Source organism: Natator depressus, chromosome 1, assembly GCF_965152275.1.
Source record: "Natator depressus isolate rNatDep1 chromosome 1, rNatDep2.hap1, whole genome shotgun sequence".
Lineage (NCBI taxonomy): Eukaryota > Metazoa > Chordata > Testudines > Cheloniidae > Natator > Natator depressus.
Genome location: NC_134234.1, coordinates 93788380 through 93816270, shown reverse-complemented (window position 1 = coordinate 93816270; position 27891 = coordinate 93788380). Strand labels below are relative to the sequence as shown.

At 40.2% G+C, this 27891-nt stretch overlaps 1 protein-coding gene across 3 annotated transcripts in view; it reads right to left on the bottom strand.

Moving 5' to 3' along the window:
• GPC6 (glypican 6) overlaps nt 1-27533 on the bottom strand; it is a 1139050-nt gene extending 1111517 nt beyond the window's left edge. For all 3 annotated transcript variants that reach the window (XM_074962546.1, XM_074962556.1, XM_074962564.1), the window contains exon 1: nt 27184-27533. In XM_074962546.1, the coding sequence (XP_074818647.1) occupies nt 27184-27343 (160 nt within the window). In that variant the 5' untranslated portion in view covers nt 27344-27533. The remainder of the gene's footprint in view (nt 1-27183) is intronic.
• Nucleotides 27534-27891: the final 358 nt, after the last annotated feature.

Below are 27891 nucleotides of genomic sequence, written 5' to 3'. Positions count from 1 at the left end.
AAAAGAATGGAGAAAAAAATAAAGAATCTATTTGAACACAAGCATGCTCTTCAGTTAACGATAGGTTTGGGGATATTTTGGATAGTTTCCTGAAATGTGTAAGAGGATCCCAATCAGTTTCTAAATTGTACCAGTTGTGACTGAATTACAGTTTCAGTATTCAACGGACAATTATGTACTTTTATTTGTAACACATACACACACACACACACAGTATTTTGCCGAAAGTAGGCAGTAAGGCTGTTCAGATGTTAATGTTTGTCACACAACAGTTGGTTTACTGTACATATGACAAGAGGCTTTCAGCATATGATGTAGGAGGAAGATTTGCCAGGCATGTAACACCAGAGGACTTGAATTAGTGCAAAATAATATATTTTTATCTGGAAATGAAGATTTAACAAGCAAACTGTATTAGAATCCTGCTAATGTTTGCACATCTACTTCTTCCCATAGAGCTCTTGAACTCTTTGCATTACAGTGTTCATATCATAACTAATGCAAGACATAGCACAGACAACGCTGGTAATTAATATGAGTTCTGAGGTAGGCCCCATCCTTCAAGTTGTTCTGCTTCCACCCACATGGAGCTGCAGTGAAGACAAAGGGGCCAGCCGCACAGAGCAACTTGCAGGATTGAGGCCCTCCTGAATCTGCTAATCCAGTTCTTGGCCTCTTTTAAGAAAACACATGTGGTGGATAAATAGAAACTAGGATGAAACCAAAATAATCATTTTATTTTCTGATACAGACTAAGCTTTTTCTTGTCCTCCTCTTTTTTCGGTATGTAATCATCAAGCTTTAACTACATTAATAATTTGATCTTGCAATCAACTATTAATTTATCACACATTCTAATCAATAGCACTATTTTGTCCTTGTTTACAAGTTATCCTCTCTCCCAAGCTATTAAATTTTATATGGTATAAATTAAATTATGTCATTCTCAGATGACAATCAGTTTAGAGCTTTTCCCCTCTCAGAAAATATGCAACTTTCAATTCATTTCAAAGCTGAAATTGCATATCTTCACTTCTTGTGCCATCTATGTCCACGGTAAATCATACACAGAACAGCATAAGCATTGGTAATGGATCCCCCTGTTACTTGTTATTTCATAGATGCTCTCTCTCACTGAAGCCTACACACTTATTATCTGTAGAATGTATCTTCCTACATTCTGTTCCAGTAATTAGTATTTATTCACACTTGTCTACAAGCATTAATACTGTTCCCTCTTTCAGTTCTCGGAACGTTTCCTTAACTTCCAAATTCTCCCACTAAGTCCTACTCAAACCAGGACAGATTCTGATATCCCCTTTCACACTGAACAGTATCCTTCTCCATATTTGTCCAAGCTGAAGCCAATGTGATTGCTCATGGAGTAAGGTGCTACTAGATGGGAGAAAAGTTATTAGAATCTGGTCCAATATAAGCTAATATTAATAAATGTGTCTCTCACAGTATGATCTGTATGTCACTTCTTAAGGTAGCACACAATTATTCTCTTCACTTCTGAACTTCACAAAAGAGCTGATGTTTTGAACTAATTCAGCTAAATATTTTATTCATACTTATGTATATTGTCTAAATATAATATTATAATGGCTGCCTGGTGGTTCCCACTATGGATAAAGTTTCAGTATGTCAGGAATTGCATTATAGCCACTGTTTTCAGTTCATAACTCCTTGCACAGTTTTGGGATGAAATTATTGAATGTTGAACTGTTTTGGAAAGTTTGGAGAAAAAAAATGGTCATTTTTCAACCATGTTTGAAAAGCATTCACCTTTTCCACAATAAGTAGATTTGAAGACTTTGTTCATACAGCTCGAAAATGAATAAACATTACTTTTTGAAATTTTCACTTCTTGGTGCCGTCTAGGTCCTTTTGTTATTTTTCAAAATATCCACATTATATATATTTATAACTGAGTTTCAGACAGTTAATAGCCTTTACAGTTCCTGGATGCTACAGCCTTACATAGTATAATATCTATTTAACTTTTACTGTATCTAAGTGGACAGACTGAAATACACTAATGGATTGCATTACCTTACATCTGGTTATAGCAACGGTTCTCAAACTGTGGGTAAGGACCCCAAAGTGGGTCATGACCCCATTCTAATGGGGTCGCCAGGTCTCGCATAAGTCTTGCTAGGGCCTGGGGCTGAACCCAATGGCCAAGCCCAAGCTCAGGTTACAGGCCCCTCGCCTGGGGCTGAAGCCCTTGGGATTGGGCTTTGCCTCCCGCCCGCTCCGGGCAGGGGGACTTGGGTGGGCTCAGGCTTTGGTGCCCCCTCCTGGGGTCGTGTACTAATTTTTGTTATCAGAAGGGGGTTGCAGAACAATGAAGTTTGAGAACCCCTGGTTATAGGATAGGGAGAGGGAAAAAAAGCAACTAGACAGGAACTACATAGCGGCTAGTTAAGAATAGAGATAATACCAACATGATCAAGAAGCTGTGCCATATACATCAAATATAAAACAAGGTAACAAACAAACCATTAGTGACTGCAGACATGCCACCAGTTCCTTGGTTTCCTGAGTATTAATTCTCAATGCAGACAATTGAGAAAGCAGAGGAACCCTGTCATAATCATTTTGCTTGCAAGACATTTCTTCTGGCTTGTGGACAATCACTTACTGAATTACTCCTAAGGAGGAAATGGAAAGCTAGGGTCTCCAGGTCCACAAAGGAAAGAAAAAAAACACACACACCTGTGTTTCAACAATGAATCTTCCGAAAAGAAAGCAAAATCAGTACTTTGATCGATAGCAAAGCAACTAAAGCCAAAATACATAGTGCTTGTGTATGATCCATAACATGAACAGCAGAATCAAAGAGCCCAGGTGGTGACAGAGTTAACACCTTAATACTACACAGTCCTGGTAAAATCTTGCAGATTAAACAACCCCAAAAAATGGACCAGCAGCCCACTTCAGGAACCACAGAGTCATCACTAATGACTAGAGAAGACAGTGGAAGCCTAGACTATCCTTAAAGATAACAAGTCAAAGAAGGTATACAATAACTTGTCCTCCAGAAACAAGTATCATTGCTCTGTGAAACACACTTACATACACAGAGAAACTGAAAAGGCTGAGACAGCCCCTCTGTTCAGAGCTCATTCTTCCACCCTTTTGCCCCATGTTTTTCTACCACTGGGGATATGGAAGGAAAATATTAATATAAAATACATTGACATCTATTTTAAACTCAAGGAAATAATATATCCTGTACTATGGGTGAAGCCAGGAAATAGCGGGGCTCTACAACCGAACAACAGTCTTGTTTATGCCTGTCTAGACACTCTATTTCTCCTCTGTGCTATTCTGTCACTTTCACGGTTCTAGAGTCTGCTCAATGAGTCTACTGTGTCAAGTACTAGCCATCCCAGTCCAAAAACAATACTGTAGAACTGGAAGGAGCGCAAAGAAGAATGATGAGCATGATCAAGACCATGGCAAATCTTCCATATGAAGAGAAATTGAAAAGGGATTGTTAGGATGGTAATTCACCTTAGAAAAGGAGGAGACATGATAAAAATATAGAAAATAATGAATGGTATAGCAAAAACAAATTAGGAAATTCTGCTTGCCCTGTCTCGTAACCCAACAACAAAGTGACATTCAATGAAATTAAAAGATGGAAAATTAAAACCTGATAAAGGGGAATTCTTTTGTACACAACATGCAACTAAACTGTGTACCTTATTGCCAGAGAAAGTAATTGAGATCAAGACCTTAACAAAATTCAAAAAGGGATTGGACATTTATATGCATATCAAGAGTTATCATAATGATGACAAAAATATTGGAAGGGATGTAAACCTCGAGCATCAGGATTTAACTAATCTCTAACTATTAGAGACCTGGGCGGGGGGTAGGGGGGGCATGATTACCGCACACCTGCCTGCTGCAGGATTCTTACACATTCCTCTGAGGCATCTCATGCCACTTCTCAGACACAGAATACTGGACTAGATGGACCTTTAGGTCCGACTCAGTAAGGCGAGTTTTATGTTCCTAAGCAACTTGTAGCATCCATAGTCACAGAATCATAGGACTGGATGGGACCTCGAGAGGACTTCTAGCCCACTCCCCTGCACACCTGGCAGGACTAGGTATTATCTAGACCAGTGGCCTCCAAAGTGGGGTGCGCGCACCCCAGGAGGTGCGCAAGACCATCCGTGGGGGTGCGCAGCAGGAGGAGCGCCACCAAGGGAGCGCTGCTGGCACGGCAGCAGCAGCACTCCTGGACCTTTGATTCTTCAGCAGCACGCTGGGGGCAGCTCGGCTCTCCCCGCTCTTAAAAATCCCCAGTGATGGAGATTCCACAACCTCCCTAGGCAATTTATTCCAGTGTTTAGCTGTCCCGACAGGCAGAAAGTTTTTCCTAATGTCCAACCTACATTGCCCTTGCTGCAATTTAACCCCATTACTTCTTGTCCTATCCTCAGAGGTTAAAGAGAACAATTTTTCTCCCTCCTCCTTGTAACAACCTTTTATATACTTGATAACTGTTATCCTGTTCCCTCTCAGTCTTTTCTTTTCCAGACTAAACAAACCCACTTTTTTCAATTTTCCCTCATAGGTCATGTTTTTTAGATCTCTAATCATTTTTGTTACTCTTCTCTGAACTTTCTCCAATTTGTCCACATCTTTCCTGAAATGTGGCACATGGAACTGGACACAATACTCCAGTTGAGGTCTAATTAGCGCGGAGTACAGTGGAAGAATTACTTCTCATGTCATAACACCACAGGGACAAAATTTCCGTTATGTTAGATGAATTAAATGTTCACTATTTTAAATAAACCAGTTATCTATAACTGAGAGCTCTTCTCAATGGGAAAGAGGATATCATTGCTACTAGTTTGAATTAGTGAGGCTTCTGCAGTGTGAAAAGAATAAAATGCGTTCAGTAAAAGGATGTCTTTGTTTTCCTCAGTTTGCTTCAGCAGATGGGATGTCTGCTGACTGCTTTGAGGGTGGTCTCATCCCCATTGGAGACTTCAAGAGTCAGTGGGAACAGCAGGCAGCATAACCTGACAATCCCAGGAGCCTCTCTTCAAGCCCTCTGACATCACTAGCTATTATTTGTATGTGCAGAGAATGGTAATTTGCACAAAGAGAAAGAAATGATTGTCAAAAGAGAGGTGTTGGGAGAACAAAGGAAGAAAAGCTGGGCATTGCTGTTTGAAGAAAGAGACGGGTACGACAAGGGTTTGTGGGCATGAAGTATATTGAAAAGGAATGGGAATTTACTATCAGTGCATATATTATCAGATTATAAAAAAAATATTAGTAATTGTTTTTTAAGAAATGGGTGAGTATGGGTGGGTTGAGCAATTAGAAATAGTAACCAAAATTAGACTAAAATAGAGGTTTGAGCAAAACTACTATAGGAACAAATGAGCTAAAGGTTATTGAACAAGACAGCTAGACAATGTCTCCTCTGTTGTTGCAGGTGCTATGGGGCTGGTTCTGCAGTGTGACACTGTGTTCCAGTAGTCGTATACAGCTCAGCAAAAGCAGGAAGCAGACTCCTACAAGTAATACCTCACTCTGCAGCACTAGGTGGCAGTTTCCCTTTCCTGACCTACACCCCAAAGGGTAAAAGCTGAGGTTTCTTGGGTACTGGTTTAAATATTTTTACTGGACCAGAGAATTGATATCTACCAAGCTAAAGGCACAAAAGCCCAAATGAAAAAAAAAATGCAAAGGGCAAAGGAAACATTAGTGAGGGAAATCCTGGAGCCATTGAAGTCAAAGGGAGTTTTGCCAGGTACTTTTACGAAGCCAGGATTTCACCCAGTGTGCCCACCAGCCAGGGACAGCTACAGTGATGTGTTGGTCTTGCACAAAATAAACTGGATTTCTGATGGTTATCCTTGCAAAATTAGGCTTCTGTTTAATAAGTAGAATGTAAAGACACATTCCTACCGGAATGCTACATGTAAAGGGCACTGAAAGAGTGGACTGTGGATGGAATATGATAAAACCACTTCCAATTATCTTCTTTCTGCTTCTAAAATTGGCAAACAAAGCAACACTTTGAAACTCCAGGACCAGAATGGCCAAATACATTCGAAAAAAGCTTAAACAAATAATGAACAGATGGGAGGAAATGACATACAGTGAAGCATGTGAATATTTACATGACACCATATTTACATACAATTCTCGCATACCAAACTGAATCCTTCACTTTACTACTTCCCGAATCCATGGGAAAGAATCCAACAACCAATTTGTGGACATTATCCAGATACCTGGGTCCCAGCTTCAGAAAATGTGAGTAATTCCACAAGCCAGCCACTGCATAAGGAGAAAATGCTGGTATTGGAAATATAAAGATTTTGAAATGAATTATTGTGGATAATACACCAGCCAGAAGAAATTATCTGAAGAATTACACTCAAATGCAGAAGACTACAAGCTGGAATCCCACATGCTTAATGTCACCTCAGTTAACAATGTTGTCCCTATCTGAACAATGAACTTTTACCCCATCTCTCTCACAAAGACATCATGCTGTGTCAATGCAGTTATTATTCAGTAAGCTCCAGCTACTCAAGTATGTTGTGGAAAGTGGATCAGATGTGTTTATGGACATACTATTAACTTGCAAATCTGCACCAGGTGCATCAATTTGCAAATGCAGCTATGAATTGTCTGCCCAGCAGGTATGCTTTTGATTCGTGCATTGATAATGCTGCCAAACTTAAAGGATATTTTATTGCTGATCCATTTTCAACTGCTCTCTTTAGTTTGGGGCTATGTTTGTGAAGAGCAGTTGAAGTGACAGTGCAGGACTTGCCTGAAGAGCCCTCTTACACCTACCCACATGCACTCAGCCACTCACCCATATGCACTCTCTTGACCCTCTCAGGGTCTCAGTTAAAACAATAATGGCACCACAGTTGTACACATTCTGCTTCCTCTTCCACCCTCAGTCAGACCAAAATTCCTACTCACCACAGGTATATGAGTTTTTCAAGTCCTGTAGAATGTACAATGTGGACAAGTTAATGTCATTACGTGAACCATAACTTTTTCATTTTCATGTGTTTAAATATATAATCTGAATGCAATGGTAACATTTTTATATTGAATGTTCAGTGTATTTCTTACTTGTTTGGCAACAGCATTTTTAAAATGTGTGTGCATTTTGTTGCTCTTCTCATTTTGTTGTTACAAAACTCTCCTGAAAACTGCTCCATAAATCCTGAATAAATATCCCAAATGAGACTATAATGGTGTTAATTCCCAGAGAAAGATGTACTGTATTCATTTGTTTTAAGTACTCCCAGAAGTAATCTTGCCAGAATGTTTTTGGTCTTGTTAAAGTTTCACTTTAAGTACTGTATTTTTGTCAGTTCTTATTTATATACTGAAGACATAAGGAGGGTTTGGTTTGTTCTTTTCCTCCTCGTCCTCCAGACTTTAAAGACATGTGAAAAGCAGATGTGGTAAAGGTCTAGAGAGTATTCAATGGATACATCATGTGGCAGGTATTAACTTCCAATGCTTTTTTATAATTTCTTAAATTCAGTGATATATGGAACTCCTATTGTATTCTGATAAGCAGCTCATGAGTTGCTTGAAAAGCAGCCCAATTAAAAAATAATGAACCTATTTTCTCTGGAACCAACTCATTATCTTGATGGTTTCCAACAGCAGCTTAAGGCTCAATTCTACATCAGACTGCCTTTGTGACTTGTCATAAATATAAAGGGAAGGGTAAACACCTTTAAAATCCCTCCTGGCCAGAGGAAAAACCCTTTCACCTGTAAAGGGTTAAGAAGCTAGGATAACCTCGCTGGCACCTGACCAAAATGACCAATGAGGAGACAAGATACTTTCAAAGCTGGAGGGGGGGAGAAACAAAGTTTCTGTCTCTGTCTCTGTCTGTGTGATGCTTTTGCCGGGAACAGAAAGGAATGGAGTCTTAGAACTTAGTAAGTAATCTAGCTAGACATGCATTAGATTCTGTTTTGTTTAAATGGCTGAGAAAATAAGCTGTGCTGAATGGAATGGATATTCCTGTTTTTGTCTTTTTGTAACTTAAGGTTTTGCCTAGAGGGATTCTCTATGTTTTGAATCTGATTATCCTGTAAGGTATTTACCATCCTGATTTTACAGAGGTGATTCTTTTACTTTTCTTCTATTAAAATTCTTCTTTTAAGAACCTGATTGCTTTTTTTCATTGTTCTCGAGATCCAAGGGTTTGGGTCTGTGTTCACCTATGCAAACTGGTGAGGATTTTTATCAAGCCTTCCCCAGGAAAGGGGGTGTAGGGTTTGAGAGGATTTTGCGGGGAAAGATGTTTCCAAGCGGGCTCTTTCCCTGTTATATATATTTGTTAGACGCTTGGTGGTGGCAGCAAAAAAGTCCAGGGACAAAAGGTAAAATAGTTGTACCTTGGGGAAGTTTTAACCTAAACTGGTAAAAATAAGCTTAGGGGGTTTTCATGCAGGTCCCCACATCTGTACCCTAGAGTTCAGAGTGGGGAAGAAACCTTGACATGGCTGTTGGCCAGTGATAGCTCTGTAACACTCAGAGGCTCTTCAGATGTCGAGTCAAATCATTTTTCTCTAGTGGAAATTTTAAAACTCCCACTCAACAGCAACCACAATCACTGCTGCCCCTATTGCCACTGTGGAATCTGTGACTATGCCCAGACTGAATGATATATGTGACAATCAGAAAACATCTGGTGACATCAGAAAGAATCTACTGAGCATGTTCAAGACCATCCTAATAGTATAACATGGAATATCCTAACGGGGGATAGGCTCTTCCCTATCTGTCTGCCTAATAATTATGTATGAAAGATTTGGGGGGTTCTTAATTGGGGTGTCCCATTGGACTAACCTCCTTTTTAAATATCCATGCTGTTCTGGCAGCCAGGATAATTACAGTCCTTGGACAGTCCATGGACAGTCCATGAAAAAGGTCACTAGCAAAAAATAAATGTCTTCCAGATAGTGTCTGCGTGTGAATGTCAGAGAGAGAAAATATGAGTTACTTTTCAGAGCTACAAACTAATAAACAAAACTGGCCAATGTCATTATGGCCATTCATGACTACTTCTCTAGTCAGTTACCAGCAGCTAAGCCTAATGCAGGGATTTGTTCCTAAGGAAGACAGACAGTTTTTCCATTTTCCCTCTCTATCAGGATTCGGCATGGTGGGAGTGGGCACTGTTAACCTTCCCAAGAATCCATGGGTTCCGAGTATAGCTGCTGCATCAACGGATTTCCAGGCTCTCTAATCACACACATTTTTTGTCTACAGTTGCCTTCTTTTGGGGCTACAATAACCCCTTCTGGTCCAATTCTCACCCCTTTCTCACTGTGGAACTGTTGACACTTTTTGGCACTGCAAACTGATCCACCAAAGCACTTTTAGCAATCAGGCTTTTCATCATTGACAGAAACCAACATAAAGTGATGGTGAATTTGGCCATGTAAGATTTATCGAATTAAGTATGAAATGACTAAAGTAATGAGGCTTCCATCAAATCCCTTAGAATATTACTCTACAATCTGACATTTTTCTCTAGTAGTTCTTAGAACTTCATTGGTGAGTTGCAGTCACAGTCAAAGGGGGAATATTTGATTACTTAACACTTAAATTAACAATATCAACACAAGAAAAAAACAGGATTTAGTTAAAATCTCTCTCGAAGGAGTGGGGTAGGAGTCAGGGGTGGAAACCAGCTGTCCTGACTGGTTTCGAGTAGATTCAGCTTTGATGAAAACAAACTTTGGGATGAAGCAACACTATGATCTTACGATAAAGCTATCTTCTGTCAGAGTATGACTCCCTGTCATTTACTATAAAAAGATTTCTTTGCTGCCTAGGCTAATATTTTGAACAGCATAGTCTTTGAAGTATAGTCTTCTTGAAATGGGAGGGGAGGGAAATGCAATAAAATCCCATTAAATGCATTATCAGTTCACCTAGTGTACCCGTGCGGTGTTTATCTTGTTTGAATACATGAAGACACTTGGGCTGAATTCATCTATAATGTAGGTGGGAGTTGTGGAGTGGATATAGAGTTCCTGGTCCTCCACCATTTCCAGAGAGGACCATAATGTATTGCAAGTGGAGCTTAAAAGAAGGAGGAACTCCCAATCAGGGAGTTTTCTAGTTGGTGCTTAAGGCATGACTCTTTATGTTTATGTCCTCACACTACAGGTGTAAATCATTCATTTTAATGCAATCATCTTTCTTGCTCCAGGGCTGTATCTATGTTCAACTGACCTCTCTTGTCCACTTTTCATAGTGCATATAGAATAAAAATTCCTATCAACATTTCATAAAATTATTGTTGACCTCTTCCTCCCCAAAGTCAAGTTCTGCAATAAGTCCAATTAGCACTGGGAAGGAGGGAGATTGAGAGGTCATACTCATAAAGAAAACTCAGTTCTTTTAAATTGAGAATATACTATGGAAGCATACGCATTGTGTTAAACTGTCTTCAGGATGTCTGGAGAATAGTCGGAAGCAACTGACTTTCTCTAGATCGCACTGTGACACTTCTGTAAAGATAAATGAGGTATTCCAGCAAACATGAGGAAAATGATGGAATTACTTTGCTCTTGACTTCTTCTTCCTTTAAAATGGAAGGTGTGTGTGAGGTGGGGAGAATAGAAAGGGTTGAAAAAGAAAGAAAAAAAAGTGCCTTTGGAATGAACTGTGAGTTCTATAGAAGCAAGCTGGAAAATCCACCCCATAAATATTTTTGTAGGTAATTCTCCTATTTGTATTCTGCATATACTCCTGGCCTTGCCTTTGCAATTTAAGACCCCAGTGTTCCATAGAGATTCATAGAGATAGCTCCTTATATCAGCACAGAGACCTCATTGCCTTCAGTGGGATTCTGTTTGGATGTAAGGCTCCTGTCACCACTAATACTCCACCTGCCTGGATCTGTTTGTACAATCAGGGCCTTGCAGGTCAGTAATTATTAATCACTGAAGCCTCAGTGTACAGAATCAGATGAACCTATTGTTATATATGTATTTCTCTTTAACTTTCTGAACTTATGGACCATCAGATAATGGCATCCACATTCTTGTCTGTTTCATATTAATGCAAGATTATCAAAAAGTAAAATAATTCTATTAATCTGAACATGCAGCTACTTGTTACTGTCACATCCTCCCCAAGTTCCTGCACAGACTTACACTAGCATGTTGACAAACATGGGGTAGCATAACCATTGTACGTTCATTTCAGCTATTTTAGGGTACATCTGAACATCTCTGTAATGAGGTGAGGTGAGGATACATGAGCCCCAAAGTACTGTTCCCCAATCCTTCCCTCCTCTCTTGTCCTTTCAGTATGATTCATATCTGGAAATTCATTGCCTTCAACACTTTAATCAGTTCTTTACATCATAGTCAACCCACAGAATGGAACAAGGAGAAGATCACTAGCTATTAATATAATTATCTCAATTTGCCAACTTCATTAGTTTTCTTAGAGAGGTTTATTGGTTTTGCTACACTATAGCACAACTATAAAAAGTAACCTAAGTTAATACATCAACACCAAATCGACATGTGTGCTTCTGTAGATGACTAGTAGTTATGAATCCTAAAGTGACTTCATGGCTCATTCCTTCAAATATTTAATACTTCCTTCTTGAGACTGACTTTGCTGGTATTTACTCTACATGGGATAGAGGAGCTCTATAAAGTTTCTTTTAGAATCAAAAGCAGATATTTTGGCTAGAAGGCCAGCTTGCTAAAAAAAATAGGCAGCAAGAAGACAGCAATGACCAAATCGCCACTTGCCATCACAGATAATTCATCAATTCCAAGGTCATCACAATTGTGATAATCTAGTCTGACCTGTATTACACAGAACTTCCCCAAAATAATTCCTAGAGAATATCTCTTGGAAAAACATTCAATCTTGATTTAAAAATTGCCACTGATAGAGAATCCACCACAACCCTGGGTAAATTGGTCCAATGGTTAATGACCCTCGTTGTCAAAAATATACAGTTTATTACCAGTTTGAATTTGTCTAGTTACAACTTCCAGCCATTGGATCACGTTATAACTTTCTCTGCTAGACTGAAGAGCCTATTAACAAATATTTTTTCCCCATGTAGGTATTTATAAAGCCCTTAACTTCTCTTGGTAAAACTAAATAAATTGACCCCCTTGAGTTTATCACTATAAGGCATGTCTTCAATCTTTTAATCATTCTTGTGGCTCTTCTCTGAACTCACTCCAATTTGTCAGTCTTTCCTGAATAGCAGACATCAGAACTGGACAAGTATTTCAGCAACAGTAATACCAGTGCTGAATACAGATGTAAGATAACCGCTCTACTCCTACTCAAGATTCCTCTATTTATGTATCCAAGGATTGCATTACCTCTCTTCCTAGGATAGAATCTCCCATCCTGTAAGTATGGACTAAAGGAAAATAAATATTACCCTAGAAGATTTCTGCTTGGAGACAGGAAGCCAAAAACTAATCAGAAAGAAAGTCATATAAATATTAAAAGGAAAATGAAATCTAACATAACTGACAGAGTCATGGTATATCTAAGAAAGAGAACAGTGACTACTACCTGCAATTTTAAAAGACTTATTTTGCATTTGTAGCATCTTTATTGAGGTTTCACATACTCTGTCTATCACATCTATTTGTGCTGCACTGCAGAATATAGACAAACTGCCAACTGTTCTCTTGTGTACAAATCAGTGGACAGAAACAATTCAAAACCAACCCCTCTATAAGAAAAAGCTCTTCTTGATCAATGATCTGTATTTATTCATTTAAGTATCCTTTATCAACCAGATTTTGGCATACAAAGTATAAAGAATTTGTGGTTTTGGCACTGTGCAAGGATGGTTTCTGTACTCTACATTGATTGTGCTCTAGACAATGATTTACAGTGTCCAGCTGGAGCAGCTTTAAAAAAGCAAACGCAAACTCAGACTCTAAATTCCTAATTAACTAGGTACAAAGATGTCTCCACAAAGGATCCATCAATTACTGTAGAAATCTCAGTGGGATATAAAGCTGATGTCCTTTAAAAGGACAATTTTCAAAAAATGAGAATATTTATTTATACTATCTTCTTTCTTTGTGTAACAGAAAAGTGTGTTTAAACCAATGTGTACTTCAGTAATGCCAGGATCAGAGCACTCCTGCGGTTCTGCAAGTCTAAGTGTTTGTACAGCATTTAGTACAATGAGGCCCTAATCTTCATCAGGGACTCTAGATACTACTAGTAGACAAATTAATAATAATATTGTCATATTTGTCTACATTTGGGTAAGTAAGAGTCTGGCATTGTCTGCACAAAAATCCACCAAATATAGGGTCAAATACTACTCTCAGTAAACCCTGCTTCCAAGCCTGTACCTCAGTGAGGCCCCAGGTGACTTCAGGCAGTATAAGAGTAGGCATTATTTATACAATTTTGCATCTGTCTTAGAGCTCTACACATGTAATCACTTACCTTTCTATTTCATACTTTTCATCCGCAAAATGTAAAAAATAAATCTTAGCCAAATCTAGGGTTGTCACCTTTCTAATGGCTGGTAACTAGACCCCTGAGGCCTCGCCCCCTTCTCCGCCTCTTCCCCAGGCCCTGCTCCCTTCTCCTCCTCTTCCTTTAAGACCCCACCCCTGCAAGCCACATTCCACGGCAAGCCGCATGAGCAGCCTGGCCCCGGAGGTGGCAGTGGCTGCTGCTCCTGCACTGCCTCCTTCCTTCTGCTTAGGGTTGTCACAGATCCAAAACCTGGACATGCGGGCTTGTCAAATGGCATCTGGACACACAAGCCGAAACCCGGACTGTCCAGGTGAAAACCAGGTGGGTGGAACACTCGCCAAATCCTGCCCTTGGTTACACCTCCTGGAGTTGTATGGATACAGGAAAGGTCAAGAATTGGGTCTTAGGTCTTTAGCGCACTATTCTGATACAGCTAACAGCAAAACTTATGATTTACCCACAACCAGCCAGGTTAGAGTCAAATTATGTGCATTTTATAGTCTGTGTGATACCTCTGTAAAAAAGACTAAAGAGTTTTGGGGGTTTTTATTAGAAGAAAGTACTTTGACTTCTGAAGATCAGCTTTAAGAACAAGCTAATCACTGTTGCGGTTTTCAGTTTCAGGAAACCATTTTTGGGTATCTTCTCACGGCATCGTCAGGCTATATTTCAAAGGCAGGTGTTTGCATTTAATCAATGCATTTTAGTTATGTTCTAGGTATTCAATTAACAATGCTCATTGCTAGGCCATAGCCAACGTGACAGACTCTCTTGTAACAGAAGCAGTCAAAGAATATTGTTCCTAGCTTTTCACCAATTCAAGAAATAAAGCCCCCTTCTGCCAAGCTTTTAAACACCTTCATTTTTAAATTAGATTTTGATTTTCCGCTCAGAAACAGCTAAATCTCTGTTGAGCCACTGCAACCAACCCATTTTGCAACTTATATTAGTGTAGTCTGCCTTTCCTGCTTTTTTGCAGCTGTTGCGGCTAACAGAGGAGTCTCTGCTTTACCAATGAGAACAGAAGATTTGTTTTTAACGAAGTTTTCTCAGTTAGGTCTACCTTATTTTTTTTCTTTTCCATTTTCAAAACTATTTAAAATACGCACATGCTATGCAAGTTTCGAGCAGATAAGAACAATGTAAATGGTCACAGCTCTAACTGGTTAAAGAAAATGCAGTATGAGCCAAAAACTACTGAAGAGATATTATTCCCATTTCTTTACTATGCCAATTTTATATTGCCCTTTTCATCCCAGCATCCAAAATTGCTCACACATAGAAGCAATATTGGCCTGTGGATTTGTAAATATAGGAAAGGAAATATTTATACTATGTGTACAATTGTTTATATGTGTATCAATGTGTTTATTTATATAGTACACATTCATTCTACAGTACTTGTGTTGTATTTAAAGTTTATTCTGTTTTGAGAGATTCTATCAGTTAGAGAGAGATTTCTTAAATGCTTAAAAGGGGAGAAAAGAAAGAAACTTTAAGTGTGACCATTGTAAAGACTGTATGTAGACATCACAACTTTATTTTCATTTGTTATTGCACCCTCCCAGCTCTGTAAGTACTAACACAAATTAAAAAGCAAATACACTCACAAAGTTAAAAATTAACACCTCTAAAGCCTGCTGACTGGGGATTAGATGAGATGTAGTAGGCTGGGAGAAGTGCTACTGCTTTGGACAAATTATGTTTCAGCATCTCCGCTATTGTGTTTTTGTTTAAAATATTTGTCAGAGGTGCACAGAGCTTTGAATGGATACTGTCTGGTATGCGGTGAGCTTTTTTAAAATCAAAACAAATAAATAAATCAAACAGCATCCCCATCTACAACCACCCCATTTTTCCAATAAACCCAAAATTTCTAGGTGCAACAAAATTAGCAGGTACCTGCAAAACTCAACATACCAGCTATGAAGACATGATGACTATGAAAGACCAATGAAAAAAATGCCCCCTAGTTTCCTTCCCATGATCACCAGTGCAGGTTCTTATATTGGTACCTATCACCAAGGTATCTGACTCTGTCTAGCTCTCTTCACAGCCCCCAAGCAAAAGTCTGGGAGAATAGGTGACTTTTATAGCATATCCTGAAGATTACCAAGACAGAAACAAATTTCAAAAATAAGGAAACCACAAAAGAATGCCTGCTGGCAGACCCTTCTAAATTATACCAGATGTAGTGGGCCCATTGCAACTTCCACTGTTCCACCAGAAAGGGAAAGGGACAGTCTATCAAATCGCCAGGATGTAAATCATTTACAGCTTCTTAGGCTAAAAAACACTCCCTGAAAACTAATTGGTAGCCATCACAGATCACCAGTGTGTACAGCACACATGAGGATCGTATGTGGGACTGTGCAACAGTTGCAAGGCTCAGTTTGCAATGGGATTCCTTGCCATTTCATTTTGAACTCATATTGCAAAGCAGGAGCCACCTTCATTTCCAGCCTCTCCTTATCCACCCAACCTCCCATTTTCGCATCTACTCCCCAGCTGTCCCCATCCCTCCAACAACACCAGGACACTGCATTCTTAGATGAGACATCTCTGAGGAAGTCCACTGTCTTATCCTCCTCCTGCTCCTAACAACTTGGACCAGATGGCTCACCCACTCTGTACCCTCCCCTGAATCTTCTGAGGGAAAGGGCCTCTCCTAACTGTAGGATCTTCAGGTATCCATCAGGTATAGGCTGCCATCTACCTTCATCCTAAAAGGACTTCAGAGAGGATAGGACACGTCCCAGCAGCACAGCAGTAGTGAAAAAACGTAAGTTCCAAGATAGCTGTGTTAAACAGGAGCTGAGAAAAGACCCTTAACATTTAAAAGTTTCTAGTTATCCTTAACCATTATGGACTATATGCCCCTCAACTCAGTTGAGCTGGGGGCCAGCAGAACTACATTTTCCCAACTCTGAGCAGCAATACCTTCTTACTGACAAATAGTCATGACTCAGAGTAGCAATAATATTGTAGAGGGTGGTAAGCTATAAAGCTGAAGTAAATGTTTGACAGTGGGATTATAATGCATCTCTATCAGGTGAAGAAATCATGATAGAAATACATTAATATCTCTTCCAGGTTAAGTCGCTAGGGAGCATCACTGCACCCTGGTTAACTGGGAAAAAATAGCAAAATTCATAGGTATTAGGACCCAGTGGGAGCAACAGCGTGAATGGAAAGAAGTTCTGCTCCCTCTCCCCTACCCTCATCCAACCCCTTAACCAGCCTTGCAGCAGTTCCTCAGTGTTCCCTTTCTCCAGCCCTCTACACAGCATTCAGTACTGGGAGAGGGGAAGATATATTTTAGGAGGCTGATTGCACAATGAACATTTTCCCAGGAGTTGATGGGAAGGAGAAGTACTCCTGACCCTCTTACCCCCCAATGTGCACAAGACCATCCCCTCACCTCAACATCAGCACCTTTTCCACAATCCACCTACACACAGTCCTAACCCTTCCACCTGAACCATCCCACTGGCCCCCTCCTCTAATGCAGCTACTGCATCCAAAATATTGTGAGTTCCTTCCTGGGATTCCAATGCCACCATCATTTACAGCCACAAGGATTGTCCCAACTACGCACCATGGATGAATTTTGGATCCAGGGGACAAAAAGATTGTTTTGAATCCAAATCTAGCAACTGTAACTATGAATGTTTTATGGAAATCTCCAAACTTCTGATGAGAATAATATTGTCATAATGCTCCTGAAATAAATATGAATTGCTTAGTTAGAAGAATATTGTGAGTGGTATACAAAATATTATAAAATACTTTCAAATCCCCTCTTGTCACCTTAAAGTTCAACCTAATTTCTACACTATTTTTCATTTTGGAGAATATAAACTAAAAAAATCTATTTAAATGACAAAATCAAAGGGCAATGATTATCTGGTTGCTACAGAAGTTACTTATAGTCCAGGATTTTATATTAACTACTTTTCAGATAATAAATCTACACATTCAGAAAGTAATGGTTTGAAGGATTTGGAGCTGGTCTGTAATAATTTATTAATTATTATTCTATGTTATGTTTGCTTGATTGTTGTAAGGATGTTCCCTGTGTGCGCATATGTAGAGTTAATTCAGTAACAGGATTGTCAGGAAATGTGGGGCGGATCCTGAGATGCCCGGTCCTTAAGTGTTTGCTGGGCAGTGTAACAGATATGCACTTTGAAATCTTACCTCCAACATCCAGTTGAGCTCTCCAAACTGGTTTTGGGGAGCAGATCCAAATCCAGGAAAAGAACGTCAAAGACTTTGGTTGGATTTAAAGGATCACACTCCCTCAATGGAGAAGGCAGGATTTTGAGCTAAGGAGAACTCAGAGCCTTCATATGTGGCAGGCCTACCAGAGACCCCCATCAAGAAAATGATTATATTTGAAGTAAGATAGACATGTGTGCTTACCTCTTATTGTTTTAATAATCTTTTTCTCTTATGTTATGCTTTGTTCCTCCTAATAATGTTAAAAAAAAATTGGTTTAAGAAGGCTGTTTTGGGTCACTGTATTCACCAGTAGCTACAGACTCCCAAAAGAAAGAAGGTACTGGGTAGATTAGTAGGCATGTTTGGAACTCAGGGTACAAGAACCTATGACCTGGCCTATGAGTCCAAGAATCATAGGATTTCACTGCAGAAAAGGTGAGGGCATGAGGCGTGATACCTGCGTGGGTACACTCAGAGACCTGGAAAAGGGTCAGAAGGGCAACGAGCTCGGTAACTATGACCAACGGTATCATCATATATAGTCTGAATTCTGGACCGATGTTACAGCAGATAGGAGATATACATTCAAATGGATCTCTACTGTCTGAGTTGGAGGATATACCTTAATGGATTAAGTATCAGGTTTGAAATACCTAGATTCCCTGGAACTTTAGGAGCCAGCAGGATTGACTCAGCCTTTCAGTTTTCTGATGCAGATAAACTGAGTTATAGACCATTTATTAATGCATGTGATGGAACCACAAAAATAGAGATCCTGTTTAATCTGTAAATACCCATCCTAGTAGTGTGTCATTGTTTGTTTGTTTTCTGCCTTTCCATCCCAGAAGTGTCTGCAATTCACTGGTGCTCTATATATATCGTTTGTATATTGCTTTAGGATCACTCAGGATGACAGACATGATTTCATATATAAGATTTTATTACTCTAACCACATCCTACCAAAGAAACAGTAATATCCCTATAAGGCACCTGTAAAAAACAGTCAAGATTTCAATTCATTTCAGAAGACTTGTCCTGCTATTTTAAACTCAACAGGTCACTGAACAGGTCCTAGGCTCCATTGTTAGTACAGTGTCTGTAAAAATGTTTCTTTCAGGGTGGAAAAAAAACCCTAGCTCTCAGTGTTCAGTATCTTTTACATCTGCTGCTCAGCTGGAAACACTGTTAAAAGTCCATTAGAACTTTAAGGTAACAGACCTTGCAGGCTATGAAAGCCATAGAGCAATTTGCTATTTGTGTAAGGAGTATCAGCCTTAGCCACTTCCTTTTCATGGGCTGAAAACAGCTTCTGTCATGAGCCGTGAAAATCAATTCCACAATAACTGGGCTAAAACGTAGCTTAAGGTATTCTCTCTATAGGATGAAGTTACACAGTAGAGCCTCCTTCTGGGCACATGTGGTACCTACAGCAGATTTATAGGCAATGTTTCCCAAAGGCTCTAAGAAGCAAGTTCAGGTGCTATTAATAACCTTCTAACTTAGCTCACAGGAGACATGGTCTGTGATGTGTAATAGAAAGTCTGAATTACTACTATGAATGTAGTTAGCAGTAGGAGTTAACGCTGAGCAGGGTAGGATCTGTAATATTCTAGGTTTTGTTTGCCTCTATTGCATTTAGAATTACAGTAATTGCCTAGAATGCTCTTTCTTCCAAATAACAGTATTTCAAAATCTTTCAAGGAAATAAAGCACTGTTTTACTTTGCTTAAAGTAAAAGGTCATGTTAGTGAAAATAAACTGCACTTCAAAGGACTGGTGGTCTTAACAACAGTTTTACTCTATTACCAAGGGGTAAAAAGAGATTCCGTTTTCTTAGAAATAACTCTGAGTTTTCTGGTATGCTTGAAGGAACTCTGTAGCATTAAACTGAAAAGGAAATTAACTTTAATTCCATAGGTGTAAAGCCTTACATATAGACAACTATAAAGTCAAGAATCTTACCATGGATATGTTTTGCTACCATCTGCAGTACATTTTCAATTCCTTGGGCATCTTGTAATGTATTCTCCAGTTTAGCATAGCTATCCTGCTCTTAAACATTAGCCTTGACATGCAGTGCTCAGGAATATGTGTAGACATACATTTTTAAACTGCTAAAATAATTATGCTTGGTAGTACAAATGGTCACTATTCTAAACTGAACATTCCTTTTCCAGAGAGATAGGACCATTAACCAGGTATGAAGGGTATCACAAAGTCATAGTTCATTGAAAATGTAATTTCGTTTTGCTGGTAATATGAGTGCAGATACTTTGGCACTGTAATGGAGTTTTAAGTACCAAGCCTCTTATTTCAACTGGAAACATTAACATAATTATACATTTTTACTTTACTAAGCAGAAAGAAAGATTAGTATGCATAGTTTTCTAACATATATCATGCAGAATAAACCAGTGATCTCTAAGTGATATGGCAAGATCCTCAAGTCATTCAAAAGAAATGGCAGGTGGTAATTTTTAAGACAAATTATCCAGAAAAGCTTTTATTGTTGATCACTTGTTATAAGATTTGCCATTTGCAAGTAACAGTACATTCAGCTGAAACCGACCTTTTATGAGAGCCAAGTCGTAATATTAATGAAATGCATATATTCTTTATTGCAGTCATATAAAAAGAATGGCCTGAGCTTTTAACACAGTGCATGACCACTTTGGTGTCTGACCACCACCAAGTCTCTGAACAGTATAAGATACCATATGATGAAATAAGTACTAAAGTAGCAATAAAACAGTTTAAAACATTAGCACTTAGTAATGTAAGAATACGGTAGCTTTATATATGTTCTTCAATTGTAAATCTGAATGCAAACAGAAAGTAAAAATAACTTCAGCACAATAGTACAAGGTACTGAGGTTCAGTGTTATACTAATTATTATAGCATTGCTACTGACATTTCCATTTTAAATCCCTCTTTTCAGGATTTAGAATTTCACCATAAAAATCATGCTCTGGAACTCCAGAAGTTGGGATTTAAAGTTCTCAGTCCAAAAGCAATTTTTATGAGTTAAATGAAACAAACAAACAATAACACAATTTTGGCTTGTTTAAAGGATGCTTTAAAAAATTAATACAGATGGTGACCTGGCTTAGACATTTCTGGGAATTTTTTTTCTCAAATGCCCTGATCCTGCAGTTACGTAAGTGTTTAACGTTATGAACACAAGTACATAAGAACATAAAAATGGCCATACTGGTCCATCTAGTCCAGTATCCTGTCTTCCAACAGTGGCCAATGCCAGGTGCTTCAGAGGGAATGCACAGAGCAGGTAATCATCAAGTGAGTAATACCACTCAGTTCAATGGGACTGCTTATGTGTGTAACATTAAGCATGTACATATGTGACTGCAACATCATGGCCTAAAAAGTCTTTGGCCCTGATCCTGAGAAGACTTATGCACATGCTTATCAATATGTAGTGAGTAGTCTCACTGATTTCATTCTGTACTACTCGGTAATTAGTTTTCTTTAAAAAAGCAATTATATAGTTATCCAACAAGCATTCAGAACTATTCCATTTTTCTGGGTACTGTATATAATATGCATTTCAAAATCACCTTCTCGCTATTTATCAATGTAAAAACAATATGGAATAGTGGACAGAATGACACTCAGGGTACACCTACACTATGATAAAAGAGTCATGGCAGAGTCCAAGCTGCGGCCTCAGCAGCTACATTTCAATTTTATAGCTCCATAGCCACAGGTCTTTTATTGCAGAATATACCTCAGGTTATGTCTACACTGCAATGTAAGCCCACGGTTAGTAGAACTCAAGTTAGCACAATCCAGATTTGTTAACCTTGGGATTGAGCATCTACATTAATTTGTAACCCCAGGTTAGGAATAGTTGAACCTAGATCCGACCCTGGGTCTCCAGTGTCTACATTGTATTATGCAGGCTCAAGTCCAACTCCGTGTATCCCAGACTTCCTACCACCCTCCTAAAATGTGGCTGCTCTGGCCCTTTGTTTGTGATACAGTGTGGGAAAACTTGGCTGTCCACCAAGCTTAACTGGCCAGAAGACAAAGAAAGTCAGCCCATGGGTTCGAGAGATACTTTTAGTGGACTCCCAGAGCACAAGTCCAGTGGGGCTCCCTCTATACTGCAAAGCAATAGGCTTGCCCTGGGTCCTGGCTTAACTCAGGCTTGGACTCTCCACCACTGTGGGTCCTGGGACCCTGCGTCCAAGCCCTGGGTTATCATGATTTGTGTGTAGATGGAAGAGAAGTTAGGCTTCAGCCTGAGTTCGAAGTCTGGGTTTGCACTGCCGTGCAGACATGACCTAAGGGCTCAATTAACGGTTGACCTGTGGCCACTTCACAAAGGATCCACCGGCATTAAGTGGTTGTAGAGCTGCCATAATAGTTTCTCCACTGGGTATTCCTAGCTGTTGCAGAGTCAGAATAGCAGGCACTACCCGCCCCCAAAAAAGCCCCCAGAGCAAGTAATCAGCTGGGGCACTACCAAAGTAGGAAGGTGTGACCACAGAATTATTTTATGTCCTGGCTGTTGGCATGGCTCATAGGGATCAGACACAAGTGAGGGCGAACCAGGGCTAAACCAGGCAATGGCAGCCCTAGCACAGGGGCAGTGCAAAGATCACATAAAATCCCATCCCCACTTCAGTCTTTGCACTGAGCACAGTTCAAGGATACATTAATCTCTCAGGGCCCAATACTGATTTCACAAAATTACAACAGTGTAACTGCACTGATTTCAGTCATTACTTCTGAAGTGTACTGTTCAGAGATCTGAAGCAGGTCCTTAGCCTTTTTCAGTCTCTCATTGTGTCCAGTTATACAGCCACTCTGATCACAGAGTTCCCATTCACTTCAGTGGAGATGGCAGTAGAACTTATAACTAAATAACAAGCTGCTTGACACTAGTTTGACCACCAGGCTTTCCCAATGGTCTTCTGGCAACCAGTCACTGCATTCTAACAATAAGTAAGGACGGGGAAACACTAAGAAAAAATGTCTTGGGTACTTCTGACACAAATTAATATCTCAATTACATGAATGATTATGCAGTAGTTTTAATTATTGTTTTAGGGCCTACAAGAAGCAGGAGTTGTTTGTTTTGTTTTGGGTGGTGAAGGGGCTTTTTTTTTTTCTTTAATCCAGTGCTCCCTATCTTGCCATTGTAAAGACACTTTGTCAAAGTTAACTTTAGGAGACTCCTGACCTTCAAAATAAAGGGCTTGATTCTGCTCTCACTAATTTCACTGTAGCGCCTCTTGGCTGACTGAATCTTATCCTGCTCTTTGTTTCCACAGGAGAACAGATTTACTGACTTTTGAAGTAATCTTTAAAACTCCAAACCTGTCAATATTTTTTCCAAGGAACACTGTAATTACTCAGTTATTCAAGATTTACTCCAAAACAGACATCCTGATCTCTTTGGTAAACAATCTATAGTTCAAATGTTGCTATAAAATACTTCATTTTTTAAGTAAACAAGAGAACTGAACAAAGATGTTTAAATAAGACGAAGGATCTCATTTAAATAGAAAAAGCATATTTCAGACACTGCCTTGGCTTTTAAATTGTGGAGCATTTTATTCTAAACAGTGTGAGCTAAGGACATGTTCCAACTTTAACTTTGAACTTTCAGTTTTCATTGCCTTAAGTCAGATGCTTAAAGTTATTGAAATCATGGTTTGAATTTAACAAGTATTGTTGACAGATTTTTTTACTATGGCATTTCACTTTCATATAAATATCTTAAAGGGTCAGATTCTGATATTCTTACACACACACAGAATAACACCATCTTCCACAAGAAGCCTGAAGAAGTGTACTCGGTACATACAACAATTATATTGTATTCGTAACACCATCATTTAAATAGACAGAGTCATTATCCTTTCAGTATTTTTATTCAAAGGTTATTTTGTGACATTCTGTGTTCTCATCGCATCTATGAGAGATGGAATTCATTCACTAGCAGTTTTACAAGAGGACAGGTTTTACTCTGTTATCCTTGAGTAGATCCTGAAACTACTGTCACCTGTGCCAGGGATGTCAATGTCTGGAAGAAAATCTGTATCAATATTATGTGTATTGCAATATTGTTTTCTGTGATAACACATGGGTGAGGATTCTTCCACCAAGACACTCCCAGGCAAAGCTCTTCTACTGGGGATTTGCCGGCAAGACCAGTATTTGGTCCTAAGTGCTTGAAAATACCTGTGTGTGCAATAGTCCAAAGTAGTTTGCAGCACTGGAATTCAATGAGCAACATCCCCAAAAAGCCATGATATTTAGGGTTGTAGGTTTAGTCACTACATTTGATAGGTACTACACAAGTCACATTGAACACTTTAGCACTAACATAGGAGCCTACAATATAATTGCAAATAAATATGTTCATTATAATCACATTATCATTAACTTTAACACATATTTCATTTGTATCAAAATACTGTACAGAAACAGTCTTACAGTGCAAACATATGTAACACTAGAAATATTATGAAAAAAACATATTTCCCCCCCAAACTTTTAAAAGTAATAAGAGAAGTACTAGTGTGAACAGAACTTATCCAAAAAGATTTGGCTTTTTGGGGGGAGGCAGGTTTACTACAAGAAGCAAATCCCAATAACAATGGTGTATTAATATTAATTTATGTATATAAGGTGTGCTGGTATTCAACAAAGTTTGTTTTGCAAGTGATTTTAACTTGGGTTCCTCCATGTCTGGTACCTATCTAATTTACGCAAGCTTAGCATATTTTTCAACACCTTGTATTAATACATGTGTTCAAATAGTCTAATGTAGAAAAGGTAGCTTCTTAAAAAACAAAAGTAAAAGTGTAACTATATTAAACTCCAAAAACACAAATCAAACTGTGCATCATTTACTTTTCAATCATACTATCAAATGATCAACATCAAATTCCTTTGAAAATAAAGCAGTTACTCAAATGTATGAAGTCTGATGCACCTTGACACACTAATGCTGCAATAGATTGTTTCACTAACCAGCAATTATAGTTCATGTAAGTCAAAAAAGGACCAGGAAGGAAAATAAATCAAACAAGCAAACCGAGCACCATCAAATCCTTATGTTGGCTGTTCTAATTAAATGCTTATAATAATTGGATCAAGTGAGAAATAGACAGAATTCCATTTAACAACAGGATAGCCTTCCCTAGCAATTATTACAAAAGCACTCAGCAGCGTGTGAAAAACAGCATACTGCTAAACACATTACCTAAACACAATATAAACACAGTCTCCCCAACAATCAAGTATACCACAGTCTACAAGTAAGCTGCTTAAAAGTATCATCTCACCCAGATTCAAAGTAGTTAAACATTAAGGAAAACCAACTGCATTTTAAAGTTAGGATGCTTAGGAAAAATAACATATACAGCTGCATCAATTTCGTATTTCACAAGGATAAAAGAGGAGATGATAAGAGAAATCTTTGCTTTAACTATGATTAATGTGAATATTTAACTAGCAACCAATCATTAGGTCTCAATACTTATTAATAGAAACCTGTAAGCTCAATTGACATTTAAGGAAGATATTTTAAACAGTGTATGGCCATTCTTAATTGAATAAAAAAATAAAAAATCAAGAGTGGAGAAGAAACTAACACTTCTGGGTGAGCTGAAAACAAGAACTATCTACTCAAAGCCATTAAAAGTTTGAAATTCACTAGGATTTTTAAAACAGGACAGGGCATAAACTGACCTGTCACTGTCAGTCTGAGAGAAGAAAATTACCATAAGTGAAGGGAAAGCATGACTGAGAAACTCAGAGGGCATGTGGCTCACAGGAGAGCTCTCATATAATTGATTAGCAATTCGAGAAGAATTCCAAAAAGGGAAGAGAAAATAGAGGAAGTGAGCAAGAGCTTGAGCTGAAGGAAGAGAGGTCTCTAAGTTGCCACAAGCACAGGCCCCTCACTCTCCTGTCCTTGTCCAATATTTGTCAATGGGCCAGATCCTCAGCTGGTGTGCCACTTAATTAGGGCTCCAGGGAACTCAGTGCAGCTATGCTCATTTACACCCGGGGATCTATCTGGAGGACCATCATGTATTCATATTGTGGAACAGCATTCCTGTTCTGTAGATTGGCATGTTTGAGGTCTTTAGATGTTTGCACCACACTGTGATGATAAAGAGCCAGATAATAAACAGTAAGCAGCACTGGCATTATTTAATCCAAAGAGAGAAAAAATCGCTGCTTCCAACTTAAAAAAAAAAAAAAAAAAGCAAGAAAACAAACCAACGGAGTGCCCAATTCGCGGCGCAAACAGGAGAATCAAGCAGCAAAGTGTTAGGACTTTGCAGAGCGGATTTCTCTCCGGAGGGCTTGAGCAGCCCAAGCCCGTGCATTTCCGAGTCATCCCCCTGCATCTCCTTTACTCTACTATCTGATTGCCAAAGGATTCTCTTTCCTGGACACATTTTTATTCAGTCAGTCCCAGAGATACAATGAGCATATGGTTGGAGCTAAAAGCTGGCCAATAAATTGAAAAAAAAAATCCCTGCTAGAAAGAAGGGTTGAAATGGACCTGTTGTAACAATGTTTCAGAGCAGCAGGGAAAATCTCCCCAGCAGCTGCTGCTGCCCAGGTTCCCCCCCCCCCCACGCCGTTTCCTTGGGTGGGAGTGGAGGAATCTGGTGGTTGGTGATGAGTTCAGTGCTCGTGGGAGTCTGTGCTGAGACTTGACTCACCGGAGTCATGTTTATAAGGAGAAGAGTCGCTTTCGCTGTGTTTGTAAATTCTGCCTCACGTAAAAACCGAAATGTATGTGCAGATCCCCTCGGGAACCAGACAGTGATCTCAACTGCAGGCGGAGGAGCCCGCCGGTGGCAGTGGGGAGAACCCCATCCCCTCGCTGCCCCAGCTGGCAAAGGGGCAATGCTTGTCTCCCCGCAGGAACGGGCAGTGGAGGCAGGACCCACCATCAAGACGGCTCTCTGGCTTTAATGACCCAGCAGCAACTCGAAGTAAAGTTTCCAAAGGCCACCAGTGTAATCACTGCTGGGGCGCTGAGCGCTCACTCACGCCCAGCCCCTGCCACTCCTCTGGCGCGCGCCTTCATGGTGTGTCCCTTCCCTGTCAGACTGTCCGGAGGGCCGGGGGGGGGGGACACCGAATTCTCTGTGTTCACACAATGAGGCAATTCATGGCCCCGGCTCCCGATCCCAGCCGCCCAGCGTGCAGGGCTGTGAGAAAAGCTGCCCCCTGCTCCCGCGTAAGGAGCCGGGGGGGGGGGGGGGCGCAGGGGAGAGACCAGGCAAAAGTGAACAACATTTCAACTAATCCAGAAGGGAAAGAAGAAGGAGAAGCTGGTGGGATGCTGTAACCACATGTAGACACATTTCCTCGCCACATCCTCCCCCTCCTTCCCATCCCGCCCACCTCTGGTCCTTACCGGCTATTTCCTGAAAGGGTATATTGACCAGGCTGAAGCCTTTGGCACTGTACGCCTGCCGCACCTCACTGCAGCTCCGAGCCTTCACATCAGCCCCGGCCGAAAGTGACAGCAGCAGCCCGGTGAAAGCCACCAGCGGAGCCGCGATCCACGAAGACATGGTGCAAAATGCAAATCCAGCTCAATAAATCCTGGGGAACGACCCCACCTTCACCCGCTGCGAACAGAGCCGAGGTGCCTCCAGGGTGAGGGGCAGACGGGGTCCCCCAGCTGAGGCGGAGCGAGGCGCCCCCCGGCTTGCTGAGGCAAACTTTTATAAGCCGAAGGGGAGATGTGCACACACACGAGCGGTGCCAGGAACAGCAGCGGCCGCCCCCCCCCCGCCCGCTTCTTCTTTCCCAGTTCGAACAAACCCCCCTCTGCACACACAGGTCTGGCTGGCTGCTGCGGATCGGAGTCCCGAGCCAGGGGCAGCAAAATCCTGGAGCCACTGAGCGGTGCCTGCCTGTGTGAGGCTGGCGAGCCTCACTCCCTGTCTGCGCGTGTGGGGATGGACTGGAGCATGCACAAGTGTATGTGTGTGTGTGTGTGTGTGCGTGCGCGCGCCTCTGGTGGTGTTACTCTGTGGGTGGGTGGGTGGGTCAGAGTGCATGTACGGGTTGTATTTACGGGATCCAGGGGAACCTCTGCTTCACACACGCGGACGGA